A 21,758-nucleotide genomic window follows, 5' to 3' on the forward strand; every position below is an offset into this window, starting at 1 on the left:
GATGGGGAGTTGTGTGTGTGTGCAGCATGCCCCCAGTGATCATACGCAAGTCACAGTGAAGGAGTGGATGTTAAGGGCAAGGATAAATATTTATTGGGGAAAGCATTCTCCAATTGTAACACCAAAGGGCCTAGTGTGAGGCTTTTTACATAGGTAAGGCAGAGCACAAATTAAGAAAAAGGGTTTATAAACATCTTTATGATGTTAAAAATCGGAATAAATTCAATGCCCTTTTTAAGCATTCACTTTGTTGCAAAAAGCCAGGTTTTTATCTTTTGCAACAGACGTGCTGCCCCAAGACGTGAGGGGGCCATGGGAAACTAAATTGTAATATAGGGAAGCTTACTGGCAGATAGGCCTAGAAGCAACAGGCCCCCCCAGGCTTGATAATTCTTCCCTGGCCCCTGTGTTAAAACTCAGGGCTGCTAAACTATAATGAAGGCTGTTAAATGTACATAGCAATACATTCTTTGACAGTGGGCTGGCTCTGGTTTTTGGTTTAGGGTTATCAAACTCCTGAACAGTGTATGACCTATAGATATTTAAGGTATGGATGGAGTGTGATTTTGAACATTCCCATCAGACGGCGCTAGATGATTACTTGACCATGTTTATTTTTTTTTAATTCTTTTATTCAAATTTTAAAAGTAGAGTGTATAATTAGGTAGAGTTTATTTTTATGTACGTCATGTTTGTCAATATATCTGATTTTCGGTAGTGTAATATTTAAACATTTTTGATATTTTATTAGGTTCATAGATTAGTACTATGCCAACGGCCTTTGTGGGCCATTTTAGGCATAGCCATTTACTCCGTCTGAGAATCAAACCCCGGACCTTGTGTTTGTAAGGTGATCTTAACCATTATGCCAACCTCCCATGCTTTGAATGGGTAGCTCAACTGATTACTTAATTGATCAAAGTGCAAGTAATTACAGTGGTTAATTATATGTTTATGTAAAAAAGGGAATGAGAGTGAGGTTCTTTGTACATCTGATGGTCTTCTATTGAATGGGATGAAAATGCATTGGTTGGGGAGAGTTTATTTGGTTTTATGTGCTCTTACAGAGTTTCCACGCATCTTTTAGCCCTTCCTTTGTGTGCCACTTGGTTTTACTGGTTGAACCTGTGGTTTGGGCACATACCAGTGGTGGATTTTATGGTAGAAATCTATGTGGGCCATGAATTAATGAAAAGTTTAGGAAGCTTTTTATTAAAAATGACAAATGCACAAGCATTGGGAAGTGGAAAAATGCACAGTGGCACTATCTGTATCATAGCATTTGAGGAGTTATAAGAAAAATCACTAAGCAAGTTAAATAACTGTAAAAAATCTGTATTTTTATGCATCTTTTACAGCACAACTCCAAATAATCAACTACATTTATCTTAATTACGTTGAAAGAATTATGAGAACCTTCCCACATACTGCAAAATAAAAAATGAAAATAAAAATACTTGACAAGCATATTAAAGCATGTACAAATACTATGTGCATGAACATATATAGCATGTAAGTAAACCTATAAAGTAAACATAAGCATGTCCACAAACTGTAGTGCAACAAAGAAAGGCAATAACAAAGTAGCATAACAATTTGTAAGGGAAAGAAAGGGTAGGAAATCCTAGCACTGCTATCCTTAAACCATGTAAGTGCATCTGTGAAAGAACATCAGATGGAACACGGACTGGAAAGAGGGTAGGAAATTCCTATTTTTCAAATCTGATTCTTTTCTTCTCCTGTATTACCTTGATTCCCAAAGTTAAAGTCACCATGAGACATTAGTAGTGAGCAATGTTTGGTAGGGTAGTTACAAATCTGTACAAGACTATCAGTCTTGTACCTCTAATCCTTTTCTGTAGGTCAAGGAGTGATAGATTAACTGGGTTATACCAGTAGGAAACTATATTTGATCAAACCTAGGCAAACAGTTGATTAGCCATGGTGGTATATTCCCCCCCATCACCAACCCAAGTGAAGGGTACATTGAAGTAACATACAAACAAGGAATCACCCATCTGTAACTTGTTGCACCCTTTTGGCAGTCCATTTCCAAACACTACATGTTATACATTTTTCAAATATACATACCAGGTCTGGAACCATGTAACTGCATGCTGAGCAGAAGACTTAATTGTTAGGTGTTTAGATTCAGTCACTAAGCAGCCAATATCCATCCATTTTAAACCATACACACAACTTTTTTGTGTACTTGGTATCTTTAACCATTTGTCAGGATCACACTGCTGATCTAACTGATGTGGTCGACTGGTTCACTGCCCCTATAGTAGGTTGCAATTGTTAATTCAATAATTTCATTTGGTCTTTATACAGTTAGCAAGTGTGTCCAAGTTCAAAATGTCATTTACCATGAGGACTGCTAAGAATGCTTTGAAACAAATGAGCTTTGGTTGTATTTATGATTACACTCAAAATTGCAAACTTTCAGAACTGCAATGTAATATTTAAAGGAAAAAAGAAATGTGAATGTACCATTATAATGGATAAGAAATGCCTAACCCACATGGACTGGCCACGTCACTCTAATGCTTCTGTCATAGTCTATCTTTACATCCTTAGAACTGCTTCTTAATATCTGTCCTAGGTATTCCAAAAGTCTCCCAAAATATATTAAATATTTTAAAAATCAAAACATAATTTAAGGAACAAGATAACAATCTAACAGTAAATTGAATAATGAAAATAAAATGAATAGCATTTATAAAGAGTAATCTAATATTTTTTCACAAAGATGTTAAACTATATGAACTACGTATGCCATACTAACCAAAATTAAATTGGAAAATAATGAAAGAATAAGGTTTCTGTTCAGTTCTAAACGCTCAAAGTAAAAATACCATAAGGCATTTTTGAGAGGTGCAACAAAAAAGCATGAAAAGACAAGTTTATAGCAACTTATTATCCTAAGTAAATAAAGAAAGAGTGAGGGATAACATTTTCTTACAACTTACATTTGAGCAATTGCTTTTGGTCTCATTAAACATTAGTCACAATATTTAATGTATTTAAAGGTTACTTTTAAAACTTTCCAAATGACCAACTTTGTCTGTCCTATTATTAACAATTTGTCCCAGCCCCCCTTTAAATAAACCACACCAAACACAAAGTCATTTGACGACCATTGTTGATTATTATTGTATAATGAACTTTATGCATACAAAACATCAATTATCTTCATCAGAAATGATCTCATAATAACTACTCACCCTGTATGATTATACCTCAGAGCAGCGTACCTACTAACCCTGATAACTCCTGAACTGGGGCAGCGTACCTACTCACCACCACACTTAAATAGGCAGCGCAAGTGCTCACCTCTTGTGAAAAACAACCATTAACCAATGAATAACCACCTTCCTTAGAGGGGGAACAGAAGAGGACAATCATGTCCCTCTTCTCCAGCTTAAACTGCCAAAATCTTCCATCCAAAACAAAAAAGGGAGGGTGGGAGAGACAACTCACGCAAATATGAGTCTACTTCCCCTAAGCCTTACCACTTAAGCCTATTAAGTCCCTCCTCCCTTATATCACTTCCCTTAGTGTCTTCCTCTCTCCTGAACTCTTCATCACCACAATCCCACTAGCTAAACTACACGCCAAGACAACTTCTAACATCTATACCCCCCCTTTACCCCTTGCTCGTGGGACCGAAACAACTCGTTTGTCCCAAACTACATATAGCATTTCAGTAATATGAAAAACGTTATCAAATTCATACATCTGCATAATTTATTTTCTTTAGAGGTATATGCCAAATAAATTGCCAATTTTAAGGAATGTGTTCAGACCAATTGTGGATAATTGTGTGTTTAAGACTTCCCAGGCACTCTAAGGGCAAAACCAGATTGTCCATCAGGTCAGATTTTCCCTTATACAAGCTATGCAAGGAGAGGAATACGAAATATTAAATGTGGCAAACTTTGTAGGTGTTATATATGCATAATACATCATTTTACTGTAGGAAAATGTAATGAAATGTGGCAAACTTTGTAGGTGTTATATACGCACAATGCATCATTTTACTGTAGTAAAACTTAAAATAAATATAATAATTTAGCCATATGACTACTAAATTTCTGACCGTCCACTAGAGTTATGCAATTATATCCACATTAGAATGGTGGGATAAATCTTCTGACTCATTTTAAATGCCTTGGAAATTGCTTTGCCTGTAGAACACTATAGACTTGTTTACTGAGGAAATATAATTTACCTTTAAAATCTGGATCAATATCAAAATGAACTGGAAAGAGATCCTTTATATGTCTAAGCGCTGAAAAATATATTGGTAAGGTAAGATTTTTACTCAAGTTTTCTGTCAAAAGAGATTTCCAAATATTTAAGAAGGAAATTTGTTTTATTTAATCTTAAAACTGGAGTTGAGCTGTAGATGATGAAAATTAGTATTTAAAAGTTTAATCAGTTTTTGAAAAGAAGCAATACGTTCATTTATATGCCAATTGATTTTATGGAGTTTAAGGTCATTCTTGGGCAGGAAAGTAAATATGTTAAAATTACGTATGTTTTAAGATAATCTCCAAAATTTCACAACTAAAGGCTTCCAACTACTTTCAAAGAAGTTAAACCATAATATTTTGAATAATCTTAAACAACTGACATTTAAATAATACAACCAAAAATCTGGAAGAGTGAAACTGCCATTGATCTGGAAGCTGTGGAGTATTCATAACAGATTCTGACCAATTAAGGATACCATACGAACTTGATTAAGTATTTTGGAAAAGACTGAAACAATGAGCAGATACAATAAAGGGAAATATTTGTTTCAGCTAATGCCACTTTTGACAGAAGCAAAAAATGTTCAACCCAGGCAAACTAGATAATTATTTTTATATTAATGCCATGCACTAAGTAGATTTGCTTGTAGATTTGTTTTTGCAACAAGGGTACAATATTCAAGCATTTTACAGCAGAATTAATGGGAATGCCATTAAAAGTTGAAATTTCAATAGGTTTACAATATGACAATGTAAACAAATTAGTTTTGTGTACATTTAATTTGTAGTTGGACGCTGCTGCAAATTAACAGTTTTTACACTATAGGCACCTATCTAATTTAAGAATTGATATAGTTCTAACATCAGCAAATGTTCCTAAGGAGGTGACAGTATAATGTAACTAAAGCTATTTGTAATAGGTGTTTTGTAAAAGATTTAAAAAAATATTAGTTCAATGTAAAGATTAAATAAGCAAGATTAAAGTGGGCATCCTTGTTAAAAACTGTGGATAAATGGAACTGAATAAAATTTTATTTATTAAAGCAATTGTGAAGAAGAGTTTCTATAAAACTGAAAAACTGCAAAAATGATGGGAAACAATTTAACTAGAACAACAAGTAAAAAGAAATAATCTGGTCAAAAGCTTTGGTTGCATCTAGGGCCAGGACAAAATTTTTATCTTGCTTTTAGCATAATAAAACTAAACCATTTCCAATGTACAAATTTGGTCACGGATTTGTCTACAGTAGAGAGAAAAAAAAGCCACTTCAATTTTTGCCTGTATCTTTTTCCATTACAACAATTACTGTAGCTGCATTCAAAATGGCAAACTGTTTATTGAAAACAGAAATAAAATTCTACACATCCAACAGTCAGTGTTAGGATTCCCTTATTCTTCAACACGGCCTTAAGATGACATAGCATGCTGTAAACCAGTGATTTACAGTATTCCAACATGATCTTAGTAACCCAAACATGTTTGATGACATCTTTTAAATCCTTTCTTGAGGTTGGCCAATGTGCTGCCACTTACTTCATGATATTCCAGCAATATTCTATGACACTAAGATGTGGTGAATTTGATGGCCAGTTTGGAAAGACCCAAATGTGGTGGTCAGCAAACCATTACTCGGCTGTCTTGGCAGTATGGCATGGCACTGAATCCTGCTGAACTTTTATTGTTCCAGAAATATTCATATAGAGTTTTACTTTTGAGTTCAACACAGAAATATAATTCCAGCTTTCACTTTTTCACCTTTGTCAAATATGTGAATTCTGCAACGTCCCTTGACAGAGATGGCATCCCATCCATAATGGATGGAGAATGTTTGTCTTGATCATATACTTTAAATTCAGGAATTGCCAACAGGAAATCTCATGTTAATTGTACCCTTGCTTAATATGCTTTCATCAGTGAATGCCACTTGTTCCCACCACTTAGCAGACTTTTCTTTCAAGGCATGACAAAACTTTATCCGATCTCAAAGCTGCTGCTTTGAGATCAGCGGTTTCTTAGTCAGTCTTCTTGTCATCAGATTAAAATCTTCTGCTAGACATTCAACTGTTCTGGAACCAATTCCCCATTCTTTAGCCAGATGAGCTATTCAAACTGTGTGAGGACTTGATGTAACAATCCTCTTCAGACAGATGTCATCTCTGACCGTTTTGCGAACATGGCCACAGTTAGCATGCGGTGTTGCATTACCCAAACAAATGGTATTTTGTACTCCACATCGCAAAATAGCCAAATGTTTAAAAATATCATGCTAGGAGTAGCCTTCAGAGTGCAATGCTATAACCTGTCCTTTTTATAAAGTTTTTCAAAATCATGCCTTCTACCGATTCTAACCAATAGAGATCATATTCAAACATTATCAATTTTCACACAATTTTCAGTAAAAATCACTGCAGACATGCAAAACTGTGTAAACAGGAAACAGATACTCCAATCAAAAAAGCAAGAGCGTATGGCTGTGTGTGTGTCTCTCTCTCTCTGTATTTACATATATATATATATATATATATATATATATATATATATATATATATATATATAATAAATAAATAAAATACACACAGTTTCACTTCATAATCTCAAAATGCTGATATCTCGAATTTCAGCATTCCAAGATCATGAAGCTGACAATGCAGAATGCCAAAAGTGCATAAAAGTGAATTTGAATATCTTGAATCTGCGCTTAGGCATTTCCGGTAAGTTACATGAAGTGTTTGGCTGGTATTTTGTTTGGAATTGAAGGTGACTGACTGACTGACTGACTGACTGACTGACTGACTGACTGACTGACTGAGTTTGTACGTTGTATGTGTGGTAAGGGTAGGGAGGTTTAAGTAGGAGTGTTGGATTTGTTGGTATTTGTGTGATGTGTATTTGTGTGCGAACAAGTGTAGAATGCCGTGCTGTGAATTTTTTTTTTTAGTTATGTGCAATCTCGGAGTTGGTATATATAAGTAGGGGTGTGGGGGGGTGCAGCCCCCCACTCAGGGGGTGCCAGGAGGCTTGCCCCCCTGCTTACATGTAGTGTAGGGTTGTGTGTTGTGCGTGCTGTGAGTAGAATGGTTTCCGTGTTATGCGATATATGGTTTATGTATGTTCGTGATTGTGGGTTTTGGGATTGTGAATGGTTTGGTCTTAGTTTCGAAATGCTGAAATTCAAGATTTCAGCATTGAGATTATGAAGTAAAACTATATTTTATACACATTAACACACACAATACCAAATCTCTCACTTTTCCCCAGTTTTTGAGGTCCTAATAATGGGGTGCCACGATTCAAGAGTGGCACCCTTAATTTCTGAATTTCCCAGCCATTTTTTTTTTTGTAATTTTTTTTCAGTCTTTTTCGGACTGACTTCGCGCGGGGGCATGTATGGTGACGTCAGCTTTGTGAGCAGCCCAATTTTGGCTGAGGGCTGCCCTGGGCTGAGTGAGAGAGTTGAATTTGTTTATTTGCATTTAGCAGTGCACGACGTGCTGGACTCAATGTATAGTCACTCAAACGTCTTGCACGCTGCCAGCCTGCAACAGTTAGGATAGGGTAGGGATTAGGGAATAGAGAGAGGCAGGACAGACCAGATGAGACCACAAGTCAGAGAGGGTTAGTTAGAAGAACTTGGTTACTTAGAAGTCTGAGTGAGCATTTCAGCTTAGCAAGCAGCTGAGTGCAATTACGGCAGACAGTCACAGAAATGGTATGTTACCGTTTTTGTTCATGGTTGCGTCATAACTCATGATTTTCATGAGTCGTGCCTTTGATTCTCATGGGACTAGTTTACCAACTAATAGTTTGCAACTAACCCAAGATGATGGTTGTCATTCTCTTTTTGATAATATCTTTATGAATATGAAAGCCCTTAGATAAAGTGTTTGGCATGCTAGGCTTTTCAAAGCTTACATCCAGAAGGGCATCACCTCAAGGGGTTTAAGAATTCGGTTGAAGCCCTTAGTGCGGCAGCCAGATGAGGCATTACTTTTAACCTGGTCCAGCATTCAACAAAATTCCTCAATGGTATTTAAGGCTTTACATGCCTTTCATGAACGTACGATTGAAATTCTTATTACAGAGGTGTCTAAAATGTGTCATGAAGCTAAACAATTTGAACATAAACCTCAATATAAGGAATATTTAAAGTTAAGTGGTGAGTTGTTACATTTTGAAAAGGAGTTGAAAGCCAGGAAGGTTTGTAAATTTAAGAGAGATCAGCATGACTATAATCAGGGTCATCCCTTTGAACAAACAAAACATGTCAAGTTTTCTAGAACTAAGAACCAGACTCCCAGACAATCTATCCTGAAAAAGACCATGAGAGATGGTTCGGGAGATGATTTATCTTCCCATACCGATACTGAAAATGAGGTTTCTCAGACATCACCAGCACATAAGCGCTCTCTCTCTCTCAGGACGGTCTTTTGGGTAATGACAAAATCCCTTTAGGGGGTATAAGAAACCTCTAGAGCCAAAAGAACTACCAACAAGGTCATAAATATTTCCTCTGTTGTCTTATCAGCCAGTGAATATGATTTATTAAATAAAGGATTGAATTTCATACCCAGTTCTGTCTCAAAGTGATTTTGTACAGGATTTTTGTCCTTTTGTAGGTTTCTTAATCTAAAGGCTTTTTCAGAGATTCAGAAAACCACACTGAACCCAAAGAGGATGGCTTTAGATTCCATTCTTCCAGCTTTATGCCACCCATGAACAAACATGTTAAGATATTCTAGAAGTGTATACTCAGTTGCATTTCGATGGTCATATTACTGAGGGTTTGCTTTGCAATAACTTAAACCAATCAGAAAGGGAGGCACTATGGAAGCTTAAGAATAGGAAAGATCTGGTTATAGTACAAGCAGATAAAGGGGGTTCTACAGTGGTTATGAACTGGTCTGATTATGAAACTGAGGCCCATAACTCAATGATGCCAGATTTTATGCGAATATGCCTATTGATCCAACTTCACATTTCAAAACTGAAATTGATAAATTTCTGGACATGGCTATGAGTGAAGGCACCACTGATGAACAAATCTGTTTTCACCTTAAGGTTAGTGAACCCTCTTCACAGTTTCTCTATTTGCTTCCCAAGGTACACAAAAACCTTCATAACCCCTGGGGCAACCAATTGCTTAGGTAGGGGTTCCTTAACGGAACCCATCTCTTTCTACCTCACTCAATATTTGAAATCTTTTTTGAAGGGAGTTAGGGCTAAGATAAAAGATCTGACAGAGTTTCTAAATACTATTGCTGACTCTCGGGTGGAAAATGAATGGTTAGTGTATAGCTTAGATGTAACATTACTTTATACTAGCATCCCCTCACTGGGTGGGTTTAATGGCACTGGAGTTTTGGCTCACTGAAATTTATACAGTCCTGGGTTCAATACTTTTCTTCTCTGCCTGGTAGAGCATGTATTAACCAAGAATGTTTTTTTTAATGGAAAATGCACTTCAGTTGCAAGGCACTGCTATGGGTGCGGCTTTCGCTCCCATTTATGCGGATCTTTTCATGGGCTATCTAATCATATGATCTATGATAGGAGCCGTAACATCTTCATTGATGAAATGGACATCTGGCGTAGATACCTGGATGACTGCCGGATGATTTGGAAATCTGATGCAGTTTATTTACAAGAGTTTGTTATCTGAATGACAATAAATGGGGCATCCAATTTACTGTTAATTCCAATAAGAGGTCAATTCCATTTTTTGATGTCTTGGTCAATAAACAACAAGATGGTTCTTTAACTAGTACAGTTTATAGGAAGCCCTTTCATTCTAACTCATTACTGCATGCATCCAGCTGTCAGTCATATTACGAGGAATATTCCGAAATCCCAATATAGGGGGATAAAAACGGATATGCTCAGGAGAGATAGAGCTTGCAGATTTCAACAGTGATTTAACCCACAGGTTTGTGGAATGGGGCTATTCTGTTAAACATTTGAGACATACTAATTCTATTGTTGACAAGATGCCTAGGGAGGAATTACTTGCCTACAAAGGTTCCACATTCCATCAAGAATCAAATCAGATTTACTACCACATTTGGTAGGAATACTAAGCATCTTATTCAGTTAATACAGAAACTCTGGGATAGTTTACTTTCGGATGACTATCTGGCTAAAATATTGGATAATTGAATGAGAATTGATGACTGAAGTGACATCTTCTAGTACGGAGATAGAATTCTTGGATGTTAAGTTAATGTTAGATGACAGGAGGCATCAATACTAGAATGTACAGGAAACCTGTATGGTGCAATCATTTACTACACAATACTAGCATGCATACCAGGCATGTTCTTGACAACAATGACTAACCAACTAAGTTGAGTGTCCAAGCTCTGCACGAGGGATGAGGATTATAGGGAGGAGCAAATTAAACTTATCAATGACTTTAATAAGTGAGGATACAAAGCCAAAGAGAGACAGACCAATGAAGCAACTACCTTGAAACTATGCTCTCAGAGGGGAAGACCTTATTTTTCAGACCAAAGTGAAACAGTTAAGATCAAGCAAAAGGAGGTAAAGTCCAATCTGAGATGCCAGTTGATAAATAATACTGACAATTTTGCTATTTGCAATACCATCAGATAATTTTGGCCAGTGCTAACATCAGACAACGAAATTAGGGAAATTGTTGGAGATCAAACCAGCTTTTATTTTAAAAACAGGAAAAACTTAAAAAGACTATTCTGTTATAACACAGAAACTGAAGCTATTTCTGAAGACAGGAGTTTTCAGATGAACAGGAGAGTTGGTACATTCAAATGTGGAAGTTGCAAGGCATGCTCCCATATAAATATCTCGAATACTTTTACACATCCCCTGACTAATAGGAACTAGAAGTTTGAAGGATTTGCAAACTGCTGGAGTAAGACTATTATCTATGTGGCAACCCGCAGTGATTGCAAGGTATACTACGTAGGAAAAACTAATCAAATGCTCAAGGAACGCATCCTACAGCACTTATCTGACATAAGAAAAAAAGTTACCAGCAATGCACTTTATATGCATATTAATATAAATGACAGTCATTCTTTCAAATTCATGGCACTAACTAGACCATGAAATACCAAGAGGCAGTGATTTAGTAAATCAAACAGAAATTGAAGAGATGAAGTGGATAATGAATTTGCAATCAGATCAGTCACCAGGTCTGAATATTTGTCCCTTTAAAACCTGCACTAAAAGGGAAAGCTCTTCAGCACTCAAAATGACATAATTAAAAGGGTGTGTATGCTGCTATGGTTACTAAATGCATCTAACCGAGTAAACACTAGGAAATGAAGATATTTAAGAGGAAGTTTCACTGGAAAACATTTAGGATTTGAAAAAGGTATTATACCGAAAGCGCTTATCCGGTTTATGAGCCAGTGCGTTTATTTTATCGTATATTTTATTGAAGTTTTCATGTTAAGTGTTTTTAAGTGGAATTGGTGGCAGAACCATTTGTTTTTGGAGTTTTATATTTTGATGTGTGCTGCCTTTGGTGACACTACTTCTTTTGCCTGTTGATTTTTGGTGGGAGCGTCACACATCCACTGCATAATGGAATCAGCATTACCACAGCAGCCAGCATTGGAAATGGCAAGTAGGAGGATCCATACCAATAATTTAATGGGTTTATCTAACCCACTTCTTAACTTTGAAAGTGGTACTTTGGAGCTACCAACAAACAGGGGAAACACCTTGTTATTTGAGAGCATCTATAAGGAAGGAGAGAATGCAGCTTTTAAACTAAAACGACTACAATGGCAACGCTTTCATATGGAGGCGTGCCTTCACCATCACATTATCCCACAAGGTTTAAGAGTAAGATGCATGCCAACTTATGGAAATATGTATCCTGAATTGCTTGCTAAATGTCAAAGGATTAATATAGAAACTAGTTTCAGTTGCATGAAACTTTTGATAGAATTTTTTAAACCCCAGGAGGTTGAAGCAGCAACCCTTATAGAACCAAAACCGAATTGGAAAAAATGACACTATCTGATAACAATTTGATGACGCTAGCGGCACTGCAGGAAAGGCTTGATGCTTATGATACCAAGTTAAAAGGAGTGAAAAGTAGCAAACTATCCAGGGATTTTAATGATTTTAGGAAGGATCACCTGTCTGAATGACCAAAAGACAAGAAAACCACCATACAGACCAGGACTAATGTAAACAATGGAATAGTAGCAAGCCATGAAAAGGAGCAGATGGTCACTAGGAAACCAACGAGAATAGTAGAAGCAGAAGTGCATACTACACCTAGGCAAAACAACAGAGGTTTCAAGAACACATGAAGCTGTGATACATGCTCTTGAGACTAATGTTAGCTCGGTAATCAATACTGAGAGCATAGAAGAACTATCTGAGCAGGGTGAAGAAAATATATCAGTTCTGAATAATAAGAATTTGGATATACAGAATGCCACTAAACCCAAAGATGGGGTGGTACATTTACCGCTTTACCAACAGCTTCCTTTTTTGTTGCAGAACACCCCGAAGGAAGTACAACCCCAGAGCAGGGAGGGGAAGAAACTGAGGTTTCGGAAATATACGATTCCCTTGTATTTAATATATCGAATAATGTTTAACAGGAGATCAGACTCTACTATTAGAGAAAGGAATGAGTTTCATACCCTCGTTGCATTCACCAGTGAGTGAATTAATCCTAGATCTAAAATATTTTAGGAGAAATGTGACAGACATTTCTTTGGCAATATAAACAATGAGGAATCTCAAACTAGAATTGGATATAGGAAACAAAGCACGTTTGTCCCTGTATGTCATCCGGCTGTAGATGCCTTCATGTGATTATGTGAAAATGAAGTGGCTGAATATAGACAGCAAAAGGGAAGTAAACATTTCCACAACTTAACTCTAAATGAGAAGAGAGCACTATTTGAACTACAGAATATGAAGGCCATCATGATTAAACAAGCTGACAAAGGAGGGGCAGTTATAGTTATGGATAGGACGTTCTATGATACCAAGATGAAGGAGATGCAAGTGGATATAGCCACCTACAGGAGAACTGATGAGAGAATTGAACACCATTATACATGGTGTACAAGACACGCTTTATGACAAGCTCATGAATAGATCGATATGCAAAGAGCGGTTTGATTTTTTTTGAGGTATGTCATCCTACTATACCTGGCATCAATGGAATGCCTAAGGTGCATAAGAATCTACATGACCATCCGATGAGACTAGTCGTTTCAGGAAAAGGATGGATAACTGAACCCCTTTCTATTTTTATAGAAGGGGAGTTAAAGAAATTGCTACCTCATGCAACTGCAGTGATCAAGGACATGGCCGAGTTCTTAAGTAGACTTTACAAGAAACTGCAATAGATGAATACTTGTAAGAATTTATTATTGGTAACTATGGACATGAACAGTTTGTTCACGTCCATACCCAATGATTTGGGGATCGAAGCGATCAGAGACTTTGGTGTGAAGCACAAAACAACCAATGATATCCATTTACTATGTAGTCTCTTGGAACTGGTCTTGTATAACAATGTGTTTCTGTATGGTAGTACTTACTACTGGCAGAAGTCGGGGGTAGCGATGGGAACTCCATGCACAAATAGTTATGCCAATCTGGTCCTGGCAAGATTGGAAGAGCTATGGAAAGTGGATATCAACAACAAATGGAACAGAAACATAGTTTTCTATAAATCGATTTGTGGATGATGTCTTTCTCTTATGGGATGGTGATTTAACCTCCTTGGAACATTTTGTACAATTTTTGACCAACACAACTTCATTTTTGAAGTCTGAAGTGACATCTAGTACGGAGATAAAATTCTTGGATGTCAAGTTAATGTTGGATGACACAGGAAGCATCAATATTAGAATGTATATGAAACCTGTATGGCGCAATCATTTATTACACGTTACTAGCATGCATCCCAGGCATGTTCTTGACAACATAGTGACTAACCAACTAACCAGTGTCTCCTAGCTCTGCACTAGGGATGAGGATTATAAGGAGGAGCAAATTAAACTTATCAATGACTTTAATAAGAGAGGATACAAAGTCAAAGAGACACAAACCAATGAAGCAACTACCTTGGAACTACGCTCTCAGAGGGGAAGACCCTATTTTTTGGACCAAGGTGAAACAGTTAAGATCAAGCAAAAGGAGGTAAAGTCCAATCTGAGATGCCAGTTGACATATAGTACTGACAATTTTGCTATTTGTAATACCATCAGAAACATTTTGGCCAGTGCCAACATCTGACAACAAAATTAGAAAAATTATAAAAACTCTGACCCAATGGAACCACCGACTGTAGCTTACAAGAGACCAACAGCAAAGCAAGTTGTATTCTTTATTCTAGCACTTCGGTGTTTCCACCTTCAAGGAATATTAAACAATAAAAAAAAACACATTTATATAGTACACACAATTACAAACGCCCACTAATTATATAATGGACCATCCCTTAAAGTAAAGGCTTCCAATTTAATTCATTATTTAAACCATTAGGCATCAAAGTTCTATATTTTAAAATGTAAATACTTTATTTATATAACAACTTGTGTTTCAATACATTTTCATCATTGCATAAACTTTCCACAGTTTCTAAAATTGTACCTTGTAATAAAGTGATGTCACTATCATGTAACATTTTAAAATGTGAAGCAATTATTTTGTCTTCCCTCATATTTGTAATATCCCTCATATGTTCCATAAATCTGATGCGAAACTCCCATTTTGTCTCCCCTATATAGCATAGTGAACATGGACATCTTAGTGCATATATCACCCCTTTGCTTCTACATGAATAGGTTCCTCTAGGTTCAAACTTAACCCCATTCATGCTACTAAATGTAGTCACAATATTTGCACAAACACTGCACCTGTTGCAGCATAAGGAAGTTGCAAGGCATGCCCTCACAAACATCTCCCAATACTTTTACACATTCCCTGACTAAATGGAACTATAAGTTTGAAGGATTTGCAAACTGTTGGAGTAGGATTATCTATGTGGCAACCTGCAGTCATTGCAAGGCATACTACATAGGAAAAACTAATCAAATGCTCAAGGAACGTATCCTAAAGCACTTATCTGACATAAGAAAAAAGTTAACAGCAATGCACTTTATATGCATATTAGTATAAATGACAGTCATTCTTTCAAGCTCATGGCACTAACTAGGCTTCATGAAACGCCAAGAGGTGGGGATTTAGTAAACCGAACAGAAATTGAAGAGATGAAGTGGATAATGAATTTGCAATAAGATCAGTCACCATGTCTGAATGCATTTGTTCCTTTTAAACCTGCACTAAAAGGGAAAGCTCTTCAGCACTCAAAATGACATAATTAAAAGGGTGTGTATGCTGTTATGGTTACTAAAATGCATCTAAGTGAGTGAACACTAGGAAATGAAGGTATTTAAGAGGAAGTTTAACTGGCAAACATTTAGGATTTGAAAAAGGTATTGTACCGAAAGCGCTTATCCGGTTTATGAGCCAGTGTGTTTATCTTATCGTATATTTTTTTAAGTTTTCAAGCTTCAAGTGTTTTTAAGTGGAACTGGTGGCAGAACCATTTGTTTTAGGAGTTTTATATTTTTGATGTGCTCTGCCTTTGGTGTTGCTACTTCTTTTTTTGCCAAAATATTGGATAACAGATGTGCCTTTCCCTATCAAAGAGGGGTAACCTTTGGGGGGACATCTAAGGTTTTATAAAAGACATGAATCTTCCCAAGTCAAAATTCAATGTACTCTAGATGGTACCAAAGTGGTTTGGTTGTTTTCCTTGTGAACATTGTGCCTTTTGTAGATATGTTCTTAAGACCAGAGAGTTTTCTACTAAAAATACATGTGTTTTTGAAATCCGAACTCTTATGAATTGTAGTAGCAGTTGAGAGATTTATTTGACTGAGTGCCACTGCTCTGCATTTTATATTGGACAAACGTCTAGGTCTTTTAAATTATGTTTTTTAGAACATTTGAGCAACATTAGAAACAAGGTTATTACCAATGCCTTATATAAACATACCCTGGTTCATAAAACGGCAAATTTTCATTTTACCATCATTGACAAGGTTGTGGGATTAAAGTTCTCTAAAAATAAATGGCATGAACTGTTAAAAAGGAAAGGTCATGGATTATTCATTTGGGGGGCTTGTTCCCTTCAGGATTAAAATGAACATCTCTAGAATTAATAGCAACATTTAACTTAAGTTCCAATTCAGGTCTTTGCAAGGCTTTTTATACTTTGAAGGGCTTGACTTTTGAACAATGTTTGTCTCCTTTTTTCACTCATTTTGAGGTTAGCATTTTATATTTTCTAAATATGTATATGTTTATTTGGTTATGTGTTTTACTTTGGTGTAGGTATGTTCTTTGTACTGGAATCACCTAATTGTTTCTGCATTCTCATTGGGGGAACAACTGAGGATTATATATTTAAGGGGTGTTCCATTATATGAATTTGTTTTTTGCATTGATAAAGGTATTTGGGCCGAAACCAGTCTGCCTTTTGTTTTAATAGAAGTTGGATTCCTCCTTTTGTGCTTACCGCTCTGTTTCTATTTTGGATTATTTTGGCCTTTGCACTTGCCGTCCGTGCATGGCTTTCTTTGGATTACAGACCAGATGAGACCATGAGTCAGAGAGAGTTAGTTAGAAGAACTTAAGTTACTTAGAAGAAGTCTGAGTGAGCATTTGAGCTTAGCAAGCAGCCGAGTGCAATTACATCAGACAGAGTCACAGAGACTGTGTTACTGTTTTCGTTCGTGGTTGAGTTGTGACTCGTTGCATACTTGGTGCACTACTGCAGTGCATGCACTTCTTCCTGCATAAAAGTTTAGTTTAGAAGAGTCAGCAGCAGGAATCAGGACAGACTCGTGACCACTGGCAACAGACAGAACAGCAGAAAAAGACAACTCTAATGGACTCGGAGCTTTGTGGTGGTGAATCCCAGTCCAAAGGTTGGTCGACACACTGTCTTACAGCTACATGTTTTTTATAATAGTATAGTAGAGTATAAGCTTGTGGACTGGCGTTTTTCTCTACACTCTTAATTCCAAAATTTATGATTGGAAATATTAATGGGCATTTTGTGGTCTGTTCAAACTTATTTTCAAAGGGTTGGGTTTAATTTGACTAATACTAAGGGCAAGCATAAGAAAAGTTGGTTGAAAATTCTAAGGTAGCAATAAAAGTCAACTAAGACTTACCAAATTATCAGACCAGGACATCAGTATATTTAATGATTATTTATTAAACATTTAATGACTGGGTAAGGGCCTGAGTTGTTAGGCAAACCAGAATACCTGAATAAAAGCATTTTTTCATAACAGAAAAAGTTAATTATTGTAATTTAGGTGTAGTATACAGTTACTTTTAATTAAAGCTAACATAATATAATGGAAAATAAAAATCACCAGCTAATGTGCACATGCACAATAACTTATTTATTTTGCAAGAAAATGCCTGTATTCTGTAGTAACTGTGGCATAGGGAACAAAGTCAAAGTGATTTTTGGTACAAATGACTATACAGTGGCTTTGGGCATAACAATGAGGATGTAGTAAAAATGCTGGCATAAAAGCAATTATATAATTACTTCACAATATATGCTGTAAAGAACATGTGTGTGTGTATAAACTATGCTACTTTAATAAAAATTGGGACAGGTTTTAGTAACAGGGCTCAAAATATTATAGTTTACTGCACTGGTGATTTAAGATGGTAATTGCAGCCAGCAACGTAGAATATAGTCACATCTGAAAAGGGTTCTTAGAAAGCATATCAAAGAACACATGTATTTTTCATGTGCAAAGGGCCAAGAATTTGAAAACAGCCCAAAGGTATTATCCACCACTGGCCAGATGCATTTTTTTTAATGTGGGTTTCAATGATGTTTCAATGAATGTGAGTTTCAAGGGCAGATAAGTCTATGTTCATTGTGATACTGTATTGCTTTGTTTAGCAGATGTCTATTAGTGTTTGTGCTATAAAATGTAAAATAAAAGTTTTAAATGAAATCAAAATCATTGTAGAAGTAAAGCAGTATGCACATTAACGGTGTTTATGGTAAATGGGGCGAAATAGCCAAGTAATGGGACATTGGAATGGCTGCGGTGGAATCTGGGCACATATTTTGGTAGTCTGTTCTTCAGTTTGCGTTTGAAAGTTGATATCCCACAATCCCATTGGAGTGGGTGTGGTTACATAATTATGTATGCAAATGGGGTTTGTCAAGATTTTTGATGTTTCCAGGTTGAGAGGTATGACACACACATACATTATATGTCTGTATGTTTAACAGCCAGATTACAAAGAGAAGACCTAATGTGAAAATAACTTTGTAAATATCAAAAAATAAAAAGAAATGAAACTGAGGTGAAACTTAAGTGCTTTCATTCTGTAATGTTGTCAGAACTTAATCAGAACTAATACTGTATTACTCTAATGAAATTCTGACAACTTTACAGAATGAAAGCACTCAACAGTTTTGCCTCAGTGTTTGCTGCCTTTACTTTTTGATATTTACAAAGTCATTTTCGTGTATGTGTGTGTATATATATATATATATATATATATATATATATATATATATATATATATATATATACATACATACACACACACATGTATATATATATATATATATATATATATATATATATATATATATATATATATATATATATATATATACATACACACACACATACATACACACACACACACACACACACACACACACACACACACACACACACAGAATATACATGTATACACACACTGATATAGGTATAGATCTATATATAAAATGCCAATTGTCTACCATGTTACTTTTACAAATAACATAACATCAGTGTACATTAGCATCTATGTCGGTGGCAATTACTTCATTGAAGATTTATTAGAATTACAAATTCCACTTTCTGGCTACTAACACCTGCTGCAATTTTATTTACAATCCATTTTTGTTATCATGCTGCTGCTTGTCATACAAATTAGTTGTCTTGTAACGTAAAGGCACATTATTTTTCAACACAAATGCAAGAAAAACTCTTTCTTTGAAGATTTTATGTTACCGATATTCATGACTGCTACAGACCAGCTCTCAATTCTCACACTGTCAAAGCATAAGGTAAAATACAGTTCCTTAGTTATTTGTAGGTAGAAATGAATCAGTATAAGGAAAATTAATGAAAGCAAACAAAAATACTGTTCTATTGTAATAGAATATTTGTACATTTAAGCTGACATTAAGACTTAAAATGTAACATAGTAAAACAAAGAGCTAGAGTACATTTAATATGGTACAAGACTAATTTCCCCATCCCTTCCTAACATGAGCAAGGATGTAACATTACAAAAAATAGAATGTACAGTGTCTCAGCCTACTAGCAAATGTACACTAAGTAAGCAGTTTCTGGAGCATGATGGCTACAGACCAATTCTCGTTCACCCACCCCCCCCCCCCCCATTTTCCCATTTTTTTTTTTTCTACATGGGGGTCGGGGTATCGTGTTAACTGTCGACAACTCTCTCGATTTAGAGAGACTAGCTCTTATCTCTCACATTAAACACCAAAACAGTAAAGCTCCTACAGGAGAATTTGTGTCAAGAACTAATAATTTGATATGAAAACTAATAATTCAAAATATACTTGCCTCATGACCAACAGCTAGTTAAACAATGTGCAACGATCTATAACCAAGCTGGTACTAGATCAGTATGCAGGACAAACACTGAAGTTATAAAACACAAAACACACAATTTAAACATACCTTTATACGAGTTTACATAATTTCTACTGCAACTTTAAGATTATCTGGGAAAAAAAACTTGAAAATTGAAAAGAGTAGGTCACTATTAGCGTTTGATAGTAAATTGAGTGTTGCTTGGTAGGCAAAGTTTCATTGAAGAACCAGAAAAAGTCCAAATGTCAATGCTGTCTTTCATAACACCACCACTAAGGAACAGCCCCCAGGACAAACATCCAAAGTATTCCAACTGATGTGGTTAGTCTCAACAAGACAAAACCACTGAATCTAAGTAGGTGTTAAGTAATGATTTCTTATAATTAGAGGAACAAGGGTTTACCTTCGAGTCAAGGATTATGTGGCTCCTGTACATGAAAAACAGGAGCAAGACATTTGAACTTTTATTTATGTTCTTAATTTAGAACAATATGGCTTAAGCTTTTGCGTGATTTAATCAGAGAAGGGAATACTTGAGCAAAACTTTGGTACTTGAGGCCTCTGTATGCCTATTCTATCACAATATTCTTGCTAAGGTAACATATTCAAGTAGTGTAAAAAAGAAAAGAAGTTATGTACTCACCATAACATTCCATGTTTGTAGTCCAGCTCCCCCTTGATTCTTTACATATGGGATTGAAGCCGATCCTCGGCTCGGACTCTGCCTATTTACAAGTTGGAAGACTTCTGGTTGGCTCGTGGCTAGGTATGTATCCCATAGTGCACCAGTACAATCCCCAGATCTTGTTTGCTGCCGACTAGAAGAAACAACATACAGAAAAAAGCCAATACTAAAAGGTCTCCATAAATAATGAAATTATATTTTTCTGTCTCCAGGTACTTCCAGGATGGGGACAGGAGGGTGTGATCATAAGAATGAAGGCTGAGATGGACTACAAAAATGGAACGTTATGGCGAGTACATAACTTCTTTATGTTCTGCAGTCTTAATCTCACCTTCATTCTTTAAATATAGGACAGCGTCCCTAGCGCCTTATTCTTGGGTGACTCAAGGAAAAATACTCCCGAGTACCGTGGAACCAAAAGATGCTCTACCCCTGGAGGTTAAATCTAGTTTGTAATGAGTAATAAAAAAAAGTGCGAGGGGTAGCCCATGTAGCTGCTGCACAAATATTAATAAATGGGACCTTGGCTTGAAAGGCTGCAGAGGTAGACTGAGATCTGGTAGAATGAGCCTCGATTTTAAAGGGTAAAGGTTTACCCTCAGAATTGTAAACAAGCTATACAGCTAGAAATCCAGTTGGAGAGAGTCACTTTGAAAACTGGTAAGCCCAACCTGGATTCAGAAATGGAAATTAATAATTGATCTGATTTTCTGACATCTTTAGTCTAGTGCAAACAAAAACATAATTGTCTATGGACATCCAGCTTGTGAAACCTATACTCAGCTGCGTTGGAGTGATTTGGAAAGAAAACCGAAGTTCTATGGACTGATTCCAAGTGGCATGGGAGCAGACCTTGGGGACAAAGGAGGGATTAGTATGAAGGGACACCCTGTCTTTTGTGAAAAATCAGATAAGGCAGTTTCACAGACAATGCTTGCTATTCTGACACCTGTCTGGCAGACGTGTTAGCAACCAAAACCAACGTCTTCCAAGACAAAAATTTCAAAGAGGATGAATGAGAAGGCTCAAAGGGTGGAGATGTTAATTTAGATAACATTTAAATCCCATGAGGCCACAGATTCTTGAACAGGTGGTCTTAAAGTGGCACCTTTAAGGAAGGTTTTGCA

The 21,758-nt window shown here is 36.3% G+C and overlaps 1 protein-coding gene across 1 annotated transcript in view; it reads right to left on the minus strand.

Moving 5' to 3' along the window:
• Positions 1 to 21,758, minus strand: part of SARDH (sarcosine dehydrogenase) — a 2,624,838-nt gene that overhangs the window by 2,473,303 nt on the left and 129,777 nt on the right. The window contains exon 7 of the mRNA XM_044058055.1: positions 6,392 to 6,416. Coding sequence (XP_043913990.1) covers positions 6,392 to 6,416 — 25 coding nt within the window. The remainder of the gene's footprint in view (positions 1 to 6,391; positions 6,417 to 21,758) is intronic.

This window comes from Protopterus annectens, chromosome 16.part0 (assembly GCF_019279795.1).
Source record: "Protopterus annectens isolate FY-2018-M chromosome 16.part0, PAN1.0, whole genome shotgun sequence".
Classification (NCBI taxonomy): Eukaryota; Metazoa; Chordata; order Ceratodontiformes; family Protopteridae; genus Protopterus; species Protopterus annectens.